This window comes from Phodopus roborovskii, unplaced genomic scaffold (assembly GCF_943737965.1).
Source record: "Phodopus roborovskii unplaced genomic scaffold, PHOROB, whole genome shotgun sequence".
NCBI lineage: Eukaryota > Metazoa > Chordata > Mammalia > Rodentia > Cricetidae > Phodopus > Phodopus roborovskii.
The window spans coordinates 6333393-6353872 of record NW_026125489.1 but is presented as its reverse complement, the minus strand read 5'-3'; the positions used below and the strand labels follow the sequence as shown (position 1 = coordinate 6353872).

Sequence of the window (20480 nt, the reverse complement as noted above, 5' to 3'; positions counted from 1 at the left end):
TTGGACTTAGCTCCCAGCCCTTCAGCTCTGACCCCCAACTGTACAACTAGCAAATCCAGCAGTCTGAAAATGCACTTGGCATCAACCCTGAATGCTCTTAACTCCTTTACAAATACACCTTCCTCCTTTATCGCTAACTTAGACGCTACATCACCTCCCCAAGCCATGGGCTCTCGCCTCTCTCCTCTACCTTCGCAACATGCACTTTGCGTTCTTTGTCAAAACTCTTACAAAATCTTTTTCCCGACCCCCCCACCCCCCGAGATCCTAAATTCCTGTCTCTCAGGTCACGGGGACAGACTGTTCTGACAGAAGAAAACCAAGCAGCTAGTTCCACCACAGGGCAAGTATTCCAAAGCTGCACACCCTGAAGCTCAACAAAAATCGCATAAAGTCACTAGAAGAAAACAGGGGAAGTCAAGCCACAGTCCTCGTTTCCAAGCAATCCAGGGTGTGCCTGATGACCACAGGCTCACAGCTTGCAAGAGGTAACATTGCCATGCCAAGACGGGACAAGTTTGCAGAGTCCCTTGTGCCAATCCGTGAGGCGCGGGGTGCCGCGTGAGCAGGCTTTAAGAACTGTGTCTGGAGAGAAACGAGGGTGATTCCCAGCATGGTGGGACACGGCAGCGGCTCTCTGAGCAGACACCATGCCGCCCCTTCATGGTCCCGAGCCGTGCCATGCGGGCGGGAAGCCCTAGGCCTTAGCCAGGCTTCCACACCTCACCCAGGGCGTCCTCCAGCTTCTGCCTGTAGGCCGTGTAACGCCGTTTCAGGGTCTGAAGCTGTTCTTCTTCTTCTTTGTCCAAGATGCGCAGGAAGTTCTGCAGCTCCGGGAGGCTGAAGGCTTCCCACTGTGGGGGGCAGAGAGGGAGGTGCCTCGTTAACTCACGGTCACGATTATTTCAGTACCCCCCCCAGGACAGCTCCTAGTGCAACCAACCCTCCAGAGGGATCAACTCCCCATATCTGCCTCCAATTCCCTGCATCTGCATCCCAACTCCGCACATCTGCATCCCATCTCCCCGCATCTGCATCTCGAGTCAGTCTTGCCTGCCGCCTTCTCATCAACTCCAGACAGTTCTGGAGTCCATCTGCTTTCTCATCCGTCCTACATGCCAGCATCAGCCTTCTTGTCTACCTCTTGCTCTCTCCAACCACCCCTGGCCCTCCCACACACACAGCCACGGCAAGCACTCGTGGTTAAAAGCATTCAGTTGGCACCCACTGAATGTTTACACGAAGTAAGCAATGCTCTTGCTCCCCAGTCCCATGTTTATCCTCACTCAGCACCCCACCTGGCTTAGGGCATGCTCTCCCCTGCTCTGCTCTGCCTAGCAATTTCCTGCTCGCCCTTCGGATCTTGACGAGCACCTGCCGTCCTGAGGAGATTGTCAGGGAAGGATCTTCTCCCTCACCTTCCCATGCCAGGCTCCCATTTTGCCACTCAGAAGCCCTGCTCACAATCCAGACTGCAGTGGCTGGCACAACGCTTGCTTAGTGTCCTCCCTCACCTGCGCCCGCCCCAAACGGCAGCTGGATGTGTCTCACTACTCGGAGTTTGTTTCTAGTCCTTATAACAGTTCTAGTGCCTCAGAACGCCCCTCCCCACATCAGACACTATACTGCACGCGCACACACGCACGCAGGCACTACACAGCACACACAAATGCACACGCGCGCGCTCACACACGCAGGCACTACACAGCACGCACAAATGCACACACGCGCGCGCTCACGCACGCAGGCACTACACAGCACGCACAAATGCACACGCGCGCGCTCACGCACGCAGGCACTACACAGCACGCACAAATGCACACGCGTGCGCTCACGCACGCAGGCACTACACAGCACTCACAAATGCACACGCACACGCTCACACACGCAGGCACTACACAGCACGCACAAATGCACACGCGCGTGCTCACACACACGCGCGCTCACACACACACGCGCACACAGTAGGGAGAGGACAGTGTGAAGCATCGGTGGGCAATGCCATCTTTTGCCGAGCTTGACGACACAGGTGAACTGACTCCTGCAAGAGTCCTCTGACTTCCACACGCATGCCACACCAAGCCCGTGAGCACAGATCCACACCAAACAGTAAAATATAATTAAAACATTTTTTTTTTATAAAAGCACCAACTATCAAGGAAACTGCTTCACAAACTGGGTGACCCGAGCTCTACCCTGGGACCCACCTAAACAAATGTGGAAGGGAACCATCTCCACCTGGCTGTCCGCTCATCTCTACTTGCGTGCCATGGTATGATCGAAGATGTGTGTACGTATGTGTGATACACGTGTGTGGTCACATCTTCAGTCATCACCACGTACACATATTACATGTGTGTATGCATATACATACATATATATACGCATACAGTCCTGGCTGTCCTGGAACTCACTCTGTAGACCAGGCTGGCCTCGAACTCAGATCTGCCTCCCGAGTGCTGGGATTAAAGACAGGTGGCGCCACCACTCCTCTAATAATAACTTTAAAGGAAGTATATTTTAGTGTCACGTCACAGATCTCTCTGAGTGGAAAGGCTAGAATAATTAGATTTGCCTCAGGTCTTGTCCCCCATCTAAGCACAACGTTGGTCCCCTGTTCTCCCAGCTTCGTGGACTGACTGCCTCACAGGACACTTCAGACCTCTGAAGTCTGGGGACACGGGCTGGAGAGCTTGTCCAGGACCACTGAGAGCTCCAGATGACGTGTAGGGCAGCCTGACATGCTTCTCAGTGGACACCCTAGTACACCCATCATCCCCGGGGAGACAGGGATGCTCTTGCAAACAGAACTCCCGGGTCCTTGGACCGGATAAAGAGGGAAGCGGAGTCCCTTCGTTTCCCGGGGAAAGAGGGCTGGCCTGGAGTCTTGGTAGCAGATGTAGCTCTCTCTCAATCCTGTGGAGCTGGAAGAGGTGACAGCTGCTCTCTGTGTGGCTCCCGAGGGACACGTGGCAATATAGCGTCCTCAGAGAATTGTGCTCTCCCCTTCCTACCCCCCCCCCCGCCCCACCTCCTCGGGCCGCCTGTTCTGTGTAGTTTGATGCCAAGGTGAGCGGTTCCTCTCTTACCTCTCCAATTTCATGTTCTCGAAGAACAAAACTAAGCGTGTCGGTTCTGGGTCCTGCTACCAAACGCAGGTAGAGTGGGTGTTCCCGGTCAGAGAGCTTGCAGGCATACACTGGGAAAGGTGACAAAGAAGAGGTTACAGAGGACTCCAGTGACGCCGAGACAGTGTCCCCCATCCCACCCCCATCCTGACCATCACAGTAACAACCCAGACACCCCACACCCCGTCCTGACATCACAGAGGCGCCTACACCCACGCCTCTGTATCCCCAATCTAACCCTAACACCACGGGCCACAGTGCACAAACTGCCCGTATACTCAGCCTTGATGAGGAGAAAGCGAGTTCCAATAACAAAATAAAATAGGAATTTGCCTCAAATATGCCTATGATTCTCCCTGTCCTTCCTGTCAGAGCGATGGCAAATTTCTGTGGGGACTAGGAGGCCCCTTTAAAAACCATGAAAAGGTCTCAACCAAACACAAACCCAGACCTCTCTGCAGATTAAGAACTTGCCAGGCACTTGTCACACAAACGTGCCTCCACACAGAGGAACTCTAGTGTCCAAAGATACGCCAGCCACAGGGCGACGGCCGGCTCAGCACAACACCGCCACCTTAGATGGTGCAGCTGATGTCCAGGTGAGCTGGCAAGCTAGAAATGTCGTCAGCCCTTCCCTGTCCCTCCATACTTCAGATGCATCTTACACCGTAGTGTCCTGGTGACTGCTGCTCCTCAGCCAAGCAGCTGAGCCAGGCTTCAGGAGGGCCGGAGCTCTGCCTGCCTGTCTCTCTGCTCCCGAGGGCCTGTGTTTAACAAACTGGGGCAGTCACTCCGTGCACGTGAAGGACATTACCGTCACGTCAAACTCAGATTGATTTCTTCTATGGCTGCTGTAGGCTTTTCCAGAAGACTTATTCAAACGCCTCACCCAGGACACCCCACCCCATTTCCTGGGGTGACCTAAATATTCTTTCTATCCACTGGGCATGGGCGCTGATTCAGACAAATCCTAGCTCAAAACACCACTTTTTTACACGTGGAATGGGTTACACGTGTGCCTCCTGGTCCATGAAGCCACCGCACACGCGTGGCGTGGACTTCAAATGTGAACGCATCACTGAAGACTTCAACCACAGAAGTGTTCCTTTGTGTCCTCGAGGGCAGGAAAATCACTGTCACCTCAGCCTCACGAAACCTGCCCCCTTCTGGACAGGCCAGCGGATAGATCCTCCACACACGTCTCCAACACACGGCGGCCTCGGAGACCCTCAACCACTCTTCAACTCAAAAAAGATACTCTGTGACATCCATCGCCCACCCCAGTCTGCCCCTGGGCTCTGACACAGCTTAGCGCGCACGGTATCCATCAGCTGTCCTTCCCACGAACACCAGGGATGCACACAGAGCGGACAGGCCACGCGCGTTCTGAGTGTGGCGATGTTACCTTGGCCATCCCTGTGACAGCGCTTATAAAGTGCAAACTTGGTGGGGCTCTCCGTCACCAGACACTTCTTGAGCAGGGCCTCGATCACCTCCCCCACGGTGTTGGCACTACTGATGTGCAGTGTGTTCACACAGTCGCCGCTCCCGGGCGGGGTCTGAGTCGGTTTGTAGAGCTCCATCTGCACCTTAATGAAGCCAGTGTAGATCCCATTTGAATTCTGAAGAGGGAAGAGAGGCCATACTGAGTGGGGGGGTCGGCAGGACGGGGAGAGGGGTACACCGTCTAAGCCACACCACACGGGGCGACCTCAATGGGGACGCGGATGCGGCGGAGGAAAATGCTGCCGCTGCCCAGCCCTGAGGCTTGAGCCCCCGAAGCCTCCCGTGCTGGGTCAGCAGCCATCTGAGAGGACAAAGTTGTCCTGTCAGCACATGCCTGCTACACCGAAGCCGAGGTCATCTCCGCCCGGGGCTCCAGACCCCCACCCCCCTCCAAAAGGAAGGTCACAGTGAGGGCCCTGAGACCAAGTCAGCAATGAGTGGACACCAGGACAACGGACAGGCTGGCTTTGTCCCCAGTGGGAGCTGACTACCTCGGCTGCACCGTTCGGGACACGCATGCCCAAACCTCGTCAACGACAGGGATGGTTTCCTACAAACATTGGATCTCCGCTACAAAAACTGGACCGCCACTTCTAGCTGCCCGGGCAGTCTTCACCTCTATAAGAACGCATCGCTATCATGTTTTGTTAAAACAAATCATCAGTGTTGCTTTAATAAATACTATGTGGTAGAGCGTCAAGAACTTCCATTATTTTTCTTATTTTCTTCAGGGTCAGTTTACAGATTTCCTGGTTCATTCTTGTATGTTTTGCCCTCCAAGGAAGGGCACCCACGCGCTCAAAGACACAGGCATACAGTAAGTAAAACAGATGGAAGGCGGGGAGGGGGGAGGGGAGGGGGAAGGGAAACCCTGAAGCTGGACTAGTGAAGTTACCGATACCTTGGGGTTATCTGACCCCCACCCCCACCTTCTCCTGCTCCCTTTAAGGCCACTGGGGAGGCATCTTTTGTCACAGGGCTTCTGTGTGAAAGCTCCGGCCCACAGGTTAAAGTTCACATGGGTCACTTTTAAGCAGGTCACTGTGACCTTTCAAAGATCTCTACCAGTTCACAGGCAAAAGTGACAGTAACAGACCGGGGTCCACAGCCCTGGGAATCGGCACCAGAGCATGGTGGGTGCCTCAGTTCAGTGTCCCTGGCCCTGCTGGCTCTGTGCATCACACGGTGTAGGACAATGCTGTAGAAACTCGTAACGCTACCTTGAAGGACGTTGAATGCTCTATAACACGCTTTATATGGACGGTCAAGGGGAGAAAGCTCTTAGCTGACTACACGCTGATCCGAGGGCACAATAGATCCTTCCAAATCTATTCCACACCGGGAAGAAATCAAAGGAAGTCTTCCTAGGATGGGGGCTGCTTCAGACATGTCAGACGGCACCCCGGCGAGGAGGAGCCACAGATCTATTCCGGTAAGGTGTTAATGCACTGCACTATCGTGCCTGGGCCGGCACCTGCGTCACAGCGCGCACGTGGAAGTCAGGACAACTCTGGGAGTTGTCTGTCTCTTCCCACGTTCATGTGCAGTCCAAGAAAGGGTCTTCGCCCTCAGAGCCTTCTCACCCACCCCAATCTCACCTTCTGTGCCGGGGGCGGGGGGGGGGGGGGGAGGGGGCAGGGTGCCCCCCCCAACTTAATCATTTCAACCTCAGCTACAAAGAGATTAAACTCTGAAAGTTGCAGAAATGCCCCCTTTTCCTGTGGCCCGTGAACTGTTACTACATTAAGAACAGACAAATCGTACTAGGGAATCCTCGTATTTTTACTTTTTTGACTAACCCGTGTATTACTTGGTGTGTGGCCCCATGAGGGGCTACGTGACGTGGGCCACAGCTTGCTCAGGGAGGCCACGGTGGGCTTTCTCCTATTGCTGCTGCTGATCCCAGGCTACCAGGGCCCGAAGCTCCTTCGGAGGTCCCCGATTCTCCGAAGGGGTGTTGGTATTACAGATGTGCACCGCTCCATCTGGCCTTCTCATGGGTCTTGGGGATCAAACCTGCTAACTTGTACCTGCTGAGCCATCTCCCTGCCCCCATCTGTCTTCTGGGAAGAGCCAACTGAACCAGGAGGTACTTACCAAGGTCATCGTCAACTTGTCTGTGACGGCTAAGTTGTACTTATGGACTTTCTCTTTGGTTTCCTCTTTGCTGAGGTAATTGTGAGTTTCCTTCTCTTTCTCCACATCCTAGAAGAAAAACAAGTTATGTCACACATGAACAACGCGGGGGGGGGGGGGGGGGGGGCAGGAGATATGCAGAAAAACCAGGATTCTTCTGCACTCCTCAAAAGAGTAGCCAGGCACATTGCTCCTTGAGACCCTCGCCGCTGCTCTATTTCAAACCCAGCGGGCTGGCCACCGAGTGTGCTTCTCACCCCCCACACCGGTCTTCCTAGAGGAAAATCAATCCAGCAGCCGCTAAAACCAAGACTTCATTAAATATTATTTTGCAGATCTGTCTTTGCTGAATTTTCCTTCCACAAAAATATCATTTGGCACAGTACCAGCTACCAGACATTTCCACTTCAAACAATTGTTTATTTACCTATTTATTCTATCCCACACACACACACACACCGGGCAGGGTTTCTCTGTGTAGCCCTGGCTGTCCTGGAACTTATAGAGATCTGCCTGCCTCTGCCTCCTGAGCGCCACCACAGCCAGGCACATGTCTCATTGTATAACGCTGGCTGACCAGGAAGTAACAGAGATCTGTGCCTCTGCCTCCTGTCTGTAGCCACTGCTTCGAACAGTATTTACAAATATGCATCCCGAGCTTCTCCCAAGCACATTTTATTAATGTTATGGTCTCTCCAGCTTCACGGTCTGTATTAGTAGCAAACACAGCAGGTAAAAAGTGCCAAGTCACCAGCAGTAGCATCAATGATTTGTCAAACTATGCCAACCACCAGAAGGTCCCTATGCCAAGATACCAGTGACCAGACCTCTACCCACCACCCTGCCTACTTCTCCCTACATTCTCTCTCCCAGTAAACTCAAAGGGGAAATACCCACCCGTTAAATTCTCCCATGATCCTTTAGAATTCACTAATACTTTATCTCCTGAAGATCTCAAGTCCTACCTGGTTTTTGTCAACTTGACACAGAGAAGAGTCATTTGGGAAGAGGGAACTTCTCTTGAGAAAATGCCCGCGTTAGACTGAACTCCGGGCAAGCCTGTGGTACATTTTCTTGATTGGATGGTGGGTGGCCTTGGGTGTAATACAAGCGCACGCCGGCCATTCCCCACAGCCTCTGCATCCGTTTCTCCCTTCCGGCTCCTGCCCTGACTTCCTTACTCTAAGAAGTAAACCCTTTCCTCCCCAAGTTGCTGTTGATCACAGCCTGACCCTAGCAAGGGAAACGCTAGCTAAGGCAACACAGGTGCAGACGTAATCGCAATCCCCTCCTGAAGCAACGGCACCAGGCACCTAACGGCACCAGGCACCTAACGGATCACACTTAACTCTCCCATCAAAGCCCAGGCAAGACCGAGTTCTGGGAAGCGAATTAACCTGCCTCGAGGGAGGAAACTTCGATGCTGGCCCCAAATCCCAGCAACTCTCACCACCCGACCCTCCAGCAGCCTTTAAGTGTCCCCACGTGGGACCCTTCAGTTGATCCCCCCACAAATGAGCTAGTTAGCCTCTGTGAAAGGAGAAGTAACGCGAGAGGTCTGTAGCTGATAGGACCTTCCAACCGCATCCCCACTAGGTACCAGGGCAAGCTCTAGCTTACTCCAGGGCCTGTAGGTCATTTCCGCTAAACTGGATAGCTCTCCAAGGCTCTGGCGTAGACAAACGTTTGAAAATGCAAAGGACATTTGAACAGTCAGATTCAAACTCAAGCGGTGAAGGGGAAAGGGAGGCCAATCTGCAGGAGCAGCTGAATTCGGATGGTGTACCCCAACCAGGAAAAAGCATGAAGACACGCCTCTCCCAGGCAGCCAAAGCTCACCATGCTCACAGCTGGACTCTCCAGGAGAGCACTGTTCCATGCGTGACCCCGCGTGGCGGTGGCATAAATACACCAGGAATGGCCACCAAGGGACCTACTGGTGGAAGGCCATCCAGATATAAAAAGGTTCCTGGGTCCTAACGATTGTGATGGACATCAACTGACCACACTTTTAGTTTCTACACTGTTCTGGCTATCTCCAGGCAATACTGGAGAAATGATAACACGGACAATATGCTCATCTCCTTGGCTCTGTGGGCAAGGCTGAAGCTCCGTGGGGGGCTGCCAGGATCAATGTAGCCCCCACCCCACCCCTGTAACAACTGTTGTTACTGTGGGTTAAAATTTTCTAAAGAAAATGTAAAGTATGTAGCCCAAGCTGGGCACAGTGGCACCTGCACGCCTTTAACCCCAGCACTCGGGAGGCAGACAGATCTCTGAGTTCGAGACCAGCCTGGTCTACAAGAGCTAGTTCCAGGACAGACTCCAAAGCAACACAGAGAAGCCCTGTCTTGAAAAATCAAAACAAAAACAATTGTTCCTCGGAAGACAGGGTAAATTGACTTCTCCATAGATAGCAAACTTCTCGTGTCCCTTATAAAAGAAATGGTACAAGATTTGCCAGTTACTTAGGCATCTCTTCCCACACAGCTTAAATCCTCTCTGGGTTATTTACCATGCCTTTACAAGGTCGCACTCAGCGCTCCAGAAACAGTTGGCACTGCATTGAGAAAGTAATACTACCAAGAGACGGTCACCCTGTGTACACTCCGTACACATCGCAGCTGCATGGCTGAATCTGCATAGCAGAGACCACCCAGCTTCAGACGGGACACTATTCCAAAGCCGGTAAGGACTGAATAGCTTTGGGCTGGGCAGTGGTGACGCATGTCTTTGATCCCAGCACTTGGGAGGCAGAGGCAGGAGGATCTCTGTGAGTTCTACAGAGTGAGTTCCGGGACAGCTAAGACTGATACACAGAAACCCTGTCTCGAAAAAAATAAAACAAACAAAGAAAGAAATAGCCTACAGCCCCAGCACTCAGGAAGCAGCTAGCCTAGGCTACGTAGTGAGATCTTTAAAGAAAAAAACCTAGGGAAATAGAGTGGTAGCAAGCACAAGGCTTTGACTCTGACCCGGAAGCAATGCACACAAGCCGGGAGTTAATGGTGTGGGGTGACATGGGTAGTGACACAGCATTCCAGCAAGGCCGCAGCCCCTCCGCTGGGGGCGGGGGACACACCGCACCCCCTCGTCTACCACCGGGCCCCTTGGGGCTTGCTGGCCCTTCTGAGTCTGTTGGATCACTTCCTATTAGATGACGAGTCTGTAGAAGGTTATATCTGAAGAGCTCATGACCTAACAGCAAAGATGTCTTCTCTTCCAAGATCGAATCTGATGCTGCTCTCTAGGAAGACCAAGGGAGGGCCATGGCTCCACATAGGGAAACAAGCAGGCTCAGGCCCCAGACCACTGGCTGCACATACACAGCTGTGTGCCCTGGGGCTTCACCTGGATGAGAATCCTAAGGAAAAGAGGTGAGGGGGCAAAGGGGCTGGTTAAGAGCAAGAAAAGGGTTAAGTCGGCCTTGAGGTCACGGGCTCAGAGCCAGTCCCTAGGTCCCCTGGAACAGGAGGCCCAAGGCCTTGTTCGGTGAAGCAGATCAAAAGAGCCATGTCCCCAGGATAACCCACACAGCACAGACAACTCTTATGTAACGGTTATCTTCACTTCTCAGAGATTAGGCCAAGGGAACACCACAGAGCTTCGAGAGAGTCGGAGCCCAGGACCCACAGGACCCCTTCTGGGCTGAGCACTTCGTTATCTGAAGATCAACCTGGCAGTAAATCCTGGGAGAGCAGAGCATTTCAGAGCTGGGTTCTAAGAAACAAATAAAACGGGGTGATACTTGAGTACCAATCATACAGGCTTGTGCCTGGGAGGGGGGGGACAGACGGACGGACATGGGACTCACTGAAGCGGCCGCCATCCCCATCTTTGGATAGTCCAGGTTGAACGTGTCTGACCAAATCAGCTGCTCCAACAGAAACTGCACAGACTGAAGGGGGGTGGGGACGACAATGATTTCGGGTAGGGTCTAAACTGGGGAAGGACCCCTACCTTGGAAAAGGTTCCAACTGTTTAAGGCTTTAAGAGAGACTCTTGTCTGCCAGCCTGGGGAAGAATCCCTCCAAATATATGTCCACAGCCCTGGGGGGGGGGGGGGGGGGGGGGCATGTAACCCAGGTGGGGCAAAGAGCTGGGAAGGAAAAGGGCAACAAGCAAAGACAGGGTTAAGCCCCGGCGTGGCAGGCATGGCCTGCCTCCTCACTGCAGGGCAGGGCAGGGCAGGGCAGGGCAGGGCAGAGGCAGCCGCCTGTGAATAATGTATAGTTTTTGCTCTTGGCAGCCAGGGAGGGGCTGGTGCCACACCCCAGAGCGTCTGCTGGTTTCAAGTCATCTTTGAGGCCACAGGGAGAGTTTGGCCATGCAAAATTCTAACTCTACGCTGGTCCCAGGCTCTTGTGTCCCAAGACCACAATTTGGGTCAGCCTGGCTTCCTGGGTGGGGCCGCATTTTCCAGGCTGTTTTCTCACCGGTGAGCTTTCCTAGGAGGGGCACATCCACCTCACAGACTTGGGAGTACCTGCACCCAAGGTGCGTTCCCATAGGCGCATGAGTCAGCCTTTCCAAACACAGACCCTACAAGTCGGACAGAGGATCTGCTAACAGCTTATACATTACTCCAGTTAACTGTGAAGCTACATCAACATTTAAAATTCAAAACCACTGGGCAGCAAAAGCTCAAACCGCAATGAACAATACGAGTGGCTCCAAGAGAGGGAAAAAAATAGACATGTGTACAATCACTCCCTCTGTTTTAGCTTGGTGAAGGGACTCGAATTACGGTCTAGACGTACCCAGGTCTGGAATCTGCCAGTCCTAACCGTGTCACTAAAGGCAGGTGTCTCCAGGCTTTGGCTGTCTCACGTCTGTGAAATGTGCAAAAGCAATACCTGCTTCATACAAACCATAGGCTACAACAGAAGCCGTCATCAGACAATTATTCACTACAGCCCACTGATGCCAAGCTCTGGGCCAAGCTCACTTCAAGATCTGAGTCTCAGTTGGGGTCTCCGCCTCTTCCTGGCCAACGGCCTGGTGACGTTGGCCTTACTGATTGCCACTTCACTTGGCACCACAGGTGGTACTAGGGATGCTGGCCGCGGGTTCTATAGAACGAGGGACTTGGGAAACAGCTCAGTGGGTAAGCTGCTCACCACGCAAGCTTGAAGACTGGAGTGGGGATCTAGAGCCCTCAGCAAGGGTTCCTGGGCGCTGCAGGTAGGAGTGTGCAGCAGCAATCAACAGGGACCCTACCTCAAAACCCACTCCAGGGAGGCCTCTACCCTCCCGTGTGCCATTTCAGGAGTGTTCCTGCACCCACACACACGTGCATGCATGAACACACATACACACGTTAATTAAACAAAATATAAAAGAGGAAAGAAGGATAAGCAAGCTATGTAGACCTTCTTCCCAAGGGGGCTGGAGGGAAAAAAGATTTTCTAAGGAATGAGGAAGGCAGACCCCAGTGTGTGTGTGTGTGTGTGTGTGTGTGGTCCCTTCCTCATGGACCCTGGACACCGCTCTCTGGCACACGATGAGGCAGGTCTGGGTCTAGCCTGCATCCTCAGAGGGTAGCCCGGCCCGGCCAGCAAGTGCCTTCCCCCCACCCCCAGACTACTGAAGTCACGAATCGCCACTTTTCATCTGGCCTGCGGTTTTGAAAGCAGGCTACTGCCCACTGGGGTCGCATGAGCTTGGCTTACCCAGCGGCACAGAAAGCAGAGCGGGGCAGGACTTAGGATCCCAGCCACACGGGCTAACATACTAAAACGGCACGTCTCCTGGCCCCTGGCCGCCAATGGGACTCGGGGCCAGCTAAGGTGAACCGAGTCCGGGCCCTGACTCCTATAAACATATTCCGGCCAGGCCTGGCTCCGGTGAGGAAGTAAAACAATGCGTGGTGGGGTGTGGTGGTTAGTTTCAACTGTCAGCTCAGCTGGATTAAGAAAACACGGAAGACATTACGGAGGCCCACGGGGTATAATGGAGCTTGCAGGGGGTTGGGGGAGGGAGACCCACCCTGAAGGTGAGCAGCACAATCCCACAGAGCTGGCTGAGGTACGGGACTGAGTGACAAGCCGGCTAAGCACGCCCCCCCCCCCTTCTCTTCTTCCTGCCGGGCACCACAGGCCAAGTGACCCCAGCCAGCTGTCACACCTCCCTGGCCATTTGAACTCCGACAAGCCCTTCCTCCATGAAGCTGCCTTTGTCCTGTATCTGGCTGTGGCCACAAGAAAATCAACTAACACCTGGGAAGACTAACTGTCTGGAGCTACAGTCGTGGATGGGGCTGCATCGGTGCCGGTGAGAGCCAAGTTGTGACCGGCGGTGGCTCTAGCCTTTAACCCCAGCACTTGAGGGAGGCAGAGCAGAGGGGCAGGTGGATCTCTGTCAGTTCCAGGCCAGCACCCCCCACCCCACCCCACCCCAAGAAGTAAGTCCTCTGTGAGGAGAGCAGGCAGAGGAGCGGCTGGCGCGCTTAAGCGGTCCTTTCTCTAGGGGGCGGAGGGAAGGTATTTTTGCCGGAGTTTTGTTTTGTTTTTGTTCCCCAACCCCGCATGTACCCCAGGCCAGCTGCAGAATCTGGCTGAGGGTGTCCTCCTGCCTCCACATCCAGTGCCCACCCAGTCACCCCTGTATGGACAGACAGACGCGCCACTGCTGCCTCGGCAGAAAAGCTAAGGGGACACGGAAGGGGGGGGGCGTGTGGGTACCACGCGGGAACTGTTTCCTCTTACGCTTCCTCTCACACCGTCCCTTCAAAGACGCCCGGGGGCCTTGGGATGAATGCAAAGGCTCTGGGAAGCCCTGCAGTTAAGAAATCAGGAAAAATCACCCAGCCAAGAGGAGACTTTTAACAATGTCATGGACACGCTATGCTGCTCACTGTGACCCAGTGAGCGCGTTAAGCACGGACCTTTTTTTTTTTTTTTTTTTTTTTTTTTGTCTCTTCAGCACAGAGCCCAAGCTGGCTTCAAATCTGCCATCCACCAGCCTCCCCCGATGATGATGTGTGCATAGTTCTTGTGTCTTATTGGCCATTCACTTAGTCTGCATTCTCTGGGGTGTTACCAATACTCCTGAACCACATCTGTCATACCTGGTAATCTGAGCATCCTTTGACCCTGAGGCTACTGCTTAACAGTCACCTGTCTTCTCTCATGTGTGGTGGAATTAAGAGATGAGAACAGGTGTGCTCGGAGCATCACAACAGCCCCTGTCTGTCACCAACCCCTCCCAGTGCTACCCTGGCAGTCCCCTGCAGTGCATAAGCCAACTCCCCTGCTCCTGCTCACCTCAGCCTCAAGGTCGGCAACACAGGAAGCCACCCTCACATCGGCAGCCCATGCATGCACTACTCACATACAAGTTAAGCATCCTCCGTACCTCAGAGTTCTAGCTACCATGCTGTGTTTTGTTTTGTTTCTACAGCTTTCACTCCTACAACCCCCTCGTTCAAGCTAGCTGGGTGCTCAACATGCAGGCCTGGTCCACTTCACCAGACCTGGTCACGAATCTGGCTACGAGTCTTATTTGCAATCTAGTCTCTCCAGTGTCTTATCAACCAGTGTGATGTTCTCAAATCGTTATAAATCTACAAGGGCACACAAAGCCTTTTCAGTACCAGATGCAACATTTTATTTGCCCCTGCCGTCCATCTGTATCATCAAAGAGCAGGAGTCCTTCAACGCGTGCCCCTTAAATACCCTGGCACACCCGGCTGTGAAAGCAGGCCCTGGCCCAACATGTTAGGAAGATTAATTGCAGTTGTGATACACATTAAAAGCTTCATCTGGGCCTTCCGTGACCTCACTCCCTAGAGCCCTGGTTACCACTCCACCAATACCCTATATGGTTGCGTTTTTAAAACCGGGTCGTGTTCCAATAGTCAAACAGCCACTCATTTGTTTGGAGCCAGAACGCAAACTTGGAGGTGGACCCGAGGCTCCACGAGTGCCCCAGCCCGAGGCCCCAACCTTAAGAGCATCCCGGATTACACTTAGCCTTAGAAATCCCAGGTTGAAATGTTTTCAAAGGGAGCCAACCAAGATGCTCTCCTTTGGGGACGGTGATGGGCTGATACAATCCAAAGCCCGTTTAACTTTGTTCACACTTTGGGTGAACAGAGCAAGAAGGGAGAAGCCATGCTCGCACAAATTCCGCCACACTCACCGGAAAGGAATGAGGCGGGTGAGTTACGCTCCGCTCGGGCAAAGGCCAGAGGTTTTCAGAATGTGGCAACTCTGGGCCGGTTTCCTTGACTACTGATAGCACTGAACTGTGGTCTCTGGCACCACCTACATTAGGAAGGAAGGAAGCGAGCTGCACCAGGCAATGATAACACCTGTGACCCCAGGTTCCAGGCTAAGCGTCTCACCCGGACAGTCTGGAGGAAGACTCTGGAGTTGCCCACACACCACACTAGCCAACAGCAATTACTACCGGGTCAGGAGCCCACGCAGTGTCGCGTCGCCAGCCCTGGCCCTGGCCCCCAGGTCAGCCCAGGGAGACCGGAAGTTTTCCCTGTGGGGTTGGAGTCTGGAGGTTGAGTCTCACGTTGCTACAACCTCCATGGAACTTTCAGGAACTCTGTGGTTAAGGGGCGGTTCCGGAGGAAGGAAATCAAACGTGCCCGTTTGGAGACCCAGCCAGAAGGGAATGCTGTGACCTGGAAGGCAGGTGGGGCCCAGCTGGGAAACCCTGCGGGTGGCAGTTGCGCCACCAACAGCAGGAATCTTAAAAGTCAGTCACGGGCAGAAAGAAGTAGGCAGACAAAATGCGTGACAACTTTGCCAGGCTTAAAGAGAAGGAAAAAAAAAAGTCTTAATAAAATCATAAATTAGGGCTACATAAGTGATTCAGTGGTTAGGTGACTGTCCTCCCGGAAGACCTGGGTTCGGTTCCTACCCACCAACGTGAACTCCAGTTCCAGGGGGATCTGACGCCCTCTTCTGGCCAGTGAGGGGCACATGGTGCTCCGGAGCAAGCAGCCCAAGCCGTCATCTTCCTTTGGCCAATGGGGCCTAAGTACCGGGTGTGGGGGGAGGAGGAGAGAGCATGGGAGGGCATTGGGAGAAGGCACCCGTGGGGGCCGGCGGAGAGCATTCCCACTCCTTCGTAAGAACCGGCTTCCTGCCCCCTGCTCAGAAGGTGAGGGACCAGGGATGTCAGAGCACAAGCCAGACAGACCCCGAGGCTGGGCTCGCTCACACAAGCGATGCTCACACAGCGATGCTCACAGAAAGACCCGCCGAGTGGCAGTATTACCCTGCTCAGTGAGCCCAGCCTACTGCGCTAAAGCGAAGGACTCCCAACCCCGGTGGGGGCAAAGCCGTCTCCACTCTACACGAAGAAGGAATAAGGGTTGCCTTCATTCATTGCTCCTGTTTTGCTACCCTTTCCTTTCCAAAGGCTTCTTCCACAGTGCGCTGGCGGCCTTACGTCAACTTGACACAAGCTGGAGTCATCTGAAAGGAGGGATCAACTGAGAAAATGCCTCCATAGGTTCTAGAGTTTTCTTAATTAGCGGCTGATGGGGAAGGGCGCAGCCCATGGTGAGGCGCGCCATCCCTGGGCTGGTGGCCCTGGGTTCTATAAGAAAGCAAGCTGATTTCCAGGAGACAGGATGGTCACACCTGTCTAGGAAGGAAGGAAGGGAGGGATGGATGGATGGAGGGAGGGAGGGAAGGAGGGAGGGAGGGACTAGAAATTTGGGAGAAGTGGCAGGGGGATCTCTGTGAGTTCAAGGCCATCTAGGCCACAAAGAAACCCTGTTCCGAAAAATGAGAGGAGAGGAAGAGAGGGAGGCGGGGTGCGTATGCGTGTGTGTGTGTGTGTGTGTGTATGTGTGTGAGTGTGTGTGAGTGTATGTATGTGAGTGTGTGCGTGCGTGTGAGTGTGTGCGTGTGTATGTATGTGAGTGTGTGTAAGTGTGTGTGTGAGAATGTGAGTGTGTGCGTGTGTGTGAGTGAGTGTGTGTGTGTGCATGCGTGCGAGTGTGTGTATGTGAGTGTGTGTGTGAGTATGTGAGTGTGTATATGTATGTGAGTGTGTGTGTAAGTGTGTGAGTGTGTGTATGTATGTGAGTGTGTGTGTGTGTATGTATGTGAGTGAGTGTGTGTGTATGTATGTGAGTGAGTGTGTGTGAGACACTAGTTAACACCATTCCCTAAGAAGCACACCATACAGCTCACAGAAGGGTTTCTAAATGAAAGAAAAAGCACTTAGGAAGGTGGAAAAGAAGGGCTGCACAGGAGACAGAATGTTTGCCCAGCAGGCGGGCAGTCCTGGGTTCAAGCCCTAGCAATCCACAAACTGGGTGTGGTGGTGCATGCCTTCAATCCCAGCACTCAGGGCAGCACCAGGAGGAGCCGGAGTTCAACGTTATCCTTGGCTACTTTGCCAGCCTGGGAGATGTAAGAAAGAACTGCCTAAATATGGAGATGTGCCAAGATGTTAAGTGTTTGTCCTTCATCTGGGGAGATCTGGGATGGAGACTCTCTGTCTCTCTCCTGGGGGGAAAAAAACGGTATTAAAATAATTACAAGCATCTCAAATACCGTCTTCAGAGTTTAGATGGCTTAATCAGAGAATTAAAAAGTGCAATGTGGGGCTGGTGAAGGCCTTTCACGTATAAAAAATAAATAGCCTGGGAAAGAAAAATCATCATAAAGTAACCAAGCACTTTACCAGTAACACTGAGTTCCCTTTTCATGTGTTCACTCCACTGGCCCCCAAAACAAACAGAAGCACTGGCCAGGCCAGACGGGCAGCCAGCTGCATACAGGGACGGCAGAAACAATTTCCCAGAGACAGCAAAGAGAGCTGAGGTAAGAGGGGTCATCACTCACACACACACACACACACTCACACACACACACACACTCACACACGGTACTGCCTAAAGTCACACAGCTGCCAATTTATAAATAAAGACTACCCCACAGCTGCCCCGAGACCCGGGGTGTTTGTCTGTAATTGACACTATCTCCTTGCAGGGGCGAGGCTCTTCCACCCTGCCGTTTCAAGCATCCTCCAGTGGAGTGCACAGGAAGCTGACAGCCCGGAGGAAGCCGGCTCCACCTTTCCTTCGCTCAGGGGGTCAGCGGCTGGCCCTCCCCCACCGCCCTAAGGGTCAGCCCACAGAGGCAGGGAGGGCTGGGGCCTGGCTGGATGGCGGCTGCTCAGACTGAAGGCTCACTGGGGTGGCAGGAGCAGCGGGAGACAAGGATGTGACCAAAAGACCGTGTGCGCCAGCGGGCACCTTCCAAGCTGCCCTCTCCATGCTAAAGACCCAACAGGAAGCCGGGCCCTGCAGGCACCAGAGGCCGGCCAGCAAAGCTGCAAACACAGGATGCTCATGTGTGGCATTGCCTGAGCAAGTGTCCCTGAGGACACAGGATGTTTCACCGGGGAAAGAAGGAAACGCTAGGCCAGGAACTGCATGGGATTCCGATTGTCGGGGCCACACTCCTTCCGAAAGGATGTCAAGGTTCTGTCTTTCTTCCTTTTCGGCTCAGTCTCCGCCCCTGAGAACTAGTCAGAGGACTAGTGGATATGCAAACCCAGCTAAACTTTTCAAACAGACCCTTATGGATGTCCTACAACTCGGGGTACCAGAATGAATGACATTTGTCCCCCAGGGTCACCCAGGCCCTTGGTGTCCAATTCCTGACTACAAAAAAAAAAAAAAAAACAAAACAAAAACAAAAACAAAAAAACTCCAGGTGCGACTGAGTGGGCCTAGGGCACACAGGGCCTAGGGCTTCCTATTTTAAAACTCCGCCTGCTTAGGAACATTTTCCTTTCCCTTCCAAATTGTCAAAGCATAAACGGCCACATGCCACCCTACTGTGGACAACCCTCCAATCAGAGCGCTGAAACAGAGACGAGGTGACATCATCTGCACTGCGGATGCTTCGAAGGCAGGGTGCCACGCGGCGGTCCAGACTGTACACTGTAATCCATCCCATACCCCTGAGGCAGGACGTTTATCCCCACAGCGCAGCAGATGCCCAAACAGAAGCTGACGTCACAGATGAAGACTAGGACCATAAGGCCTGGCTGACCCCAAAGCCACGCCCTTCTAGCCTCTAAAACCGGCTGACAGATGGCTATGTGACGTGGGAAACAGTACCTCACCACGTATCACTTTCATCCCCTCAGGGCTGAACCTAGGACCTTGTGTGCACTAGGCAGGCACTCTACCACTGAGCTTCATTTCCAGCCCTACTGGAAGATGAGTCCGAGGAAGGCCACTTGTCCAGAGACAAACCGTGCTCTCTGTATCGCCTTCATCTTCATACACCTTACAAGTAAAGTAGCCAGTGCAGCCAGGCATGGTGGCGCACGCCTTTGAACACAGCGCTTGGGAGGCAGTCATGGAGGATCTCCATGAGTTCGAGGCCAGCCTGGTCTACAGAGAGAGTTCTAGGACCGGCTACACAGAGAGGCTCTGTCACGGAAGGGGAAGAAGCTAGTCACAGGTGAGGCAGATGGCAACCCCTGCCCTGAGCAGCCTCGCCCTCCTGACTGACCAATGTGGGTCCCCAATACACGTAATCCCATGGGGCCACTGAGCTCTTGCTTATTTTTCCTCTTGCTTCTGGACCTTCAATTCCTCGATTTTCGTGTGAGAAAAAAAACAAATGTCTGTGCAGACACCACTAACTAATAATATTTTGCTTCCTGTTGCTTAGTTAGTGGATTGACTTTGGCCTCCGACAAATATTTACTCGGCACTTAAATACCTTAGCAAATAGTTGCATTAGGTAAGGACATACCGCAGTGACAGGAGCGAGGGCTCAGCGCTGAAGGACTCGGGGAGAAGACAGGAGAGGGCAGGGGTGAGTACTGAATGAGCACAGGAAGGACACCAGGGAAGGCTCCTTGCAGGGGAGGAACCTCCAGGAATTGCCCTGGGCGGTCGCAGGCACATAGAGACCCACAGAGAGTAGCCAGGGCAGCTAATGCAGGGCTCTGGGAAACCAGAACACATAGCTTCAAATGGGCTAATTTTAGACAAAGAGAAAATCCTTAGCACGCTGCTAGAGGGTATTTTTAGAGTCTGTTTCGGCTAGCCATCACCAACCCAATAGTTCAAGGCAGAGAAAAGCGAGGCAGAGGGAAGAGAGCCCAAGAAAGCTACTTCCTCTCTGCAGGGCTTGGAGTGCAAGCCTGTGTTGGGAGTCCAGAATCAACCATAGAAGGAAGGAAAGAAAATTAAAGGGGGGGGGGGGAGACACCTACAAAAAGCGTTTTCCTTCCTCGTGGCTCACTTCTTTCATCCGAAAAGAGAATACGCAATCTGCCTGCCTAACTAGTCCCATCCCCTGCCAAACAGCAGAACTATTATTTGCTCGGGGGTGGGGGTGGGGGTGGGGTTTGCTGCAGCTGCCCTTTCTCCCTGCGTATCCTGAAAAAAAACACTGAGTGCTGCAAAACACATCTGAGCAACAGCAGTCAATTAAGCAGAACGGTGCCACCTCAGAGCGGGCTTAAACATTCCCTAAGCAGGGCAGGCCTGGGCCTCCCTGGGCCTCTAAACCTTCCCCTGTGGACCAAAGCTGAGGCCAGAGCGAATCCCAGGGTTTGGAATGGGATGCTGATGCAGCTTTGCTGTCTGAAAGATCTGGGTCTCTGGAGAACCAGGCTGCACCGCCCAGAGTCCTGCCAGCCCCGAGGAGAGCACTTCATCACCAACTCAGCGCCGTTTTCAGAGAGTCCGCTGCCCTCACCCCT

The 20480-nt window shown here is 53.3% G+C and overlaps 1 protein-coding gene across 1 annotated transcript in view; it reads right to left on the bottom strand.

Annotated features, from left to right (window-relative positions):
• Nucleotides 1–238: 238 nt before the first annotated feature.
• Rassf3 (Ras association domain family member 3) overlaps nt 239–20480 on the bottom strand; it is a 57043-nt gene continuing 36801 nt past the window's right edge. Inside the window, exons 2-5 of the mRNA XM_051176171.1 lie at nt 6732–6839; nt 4534–4750; nt 3090–3199; nt 239–854 (exon numbers count right to left, since the gene is read on the bottom strand). Of these exons, the coding sequence (XP_051032128.1) occupies nt 705–854; nt 3090–3199; nt 4534–4750; nt 6732–6839 (585 nt within the window). The 3' untranslated portion in view covers nt 239–704. The remainder of the gene's footprint in view (nt 855–3089; nt 3200–4533; nt 4751–6731; nt 6840–20480) is intronic.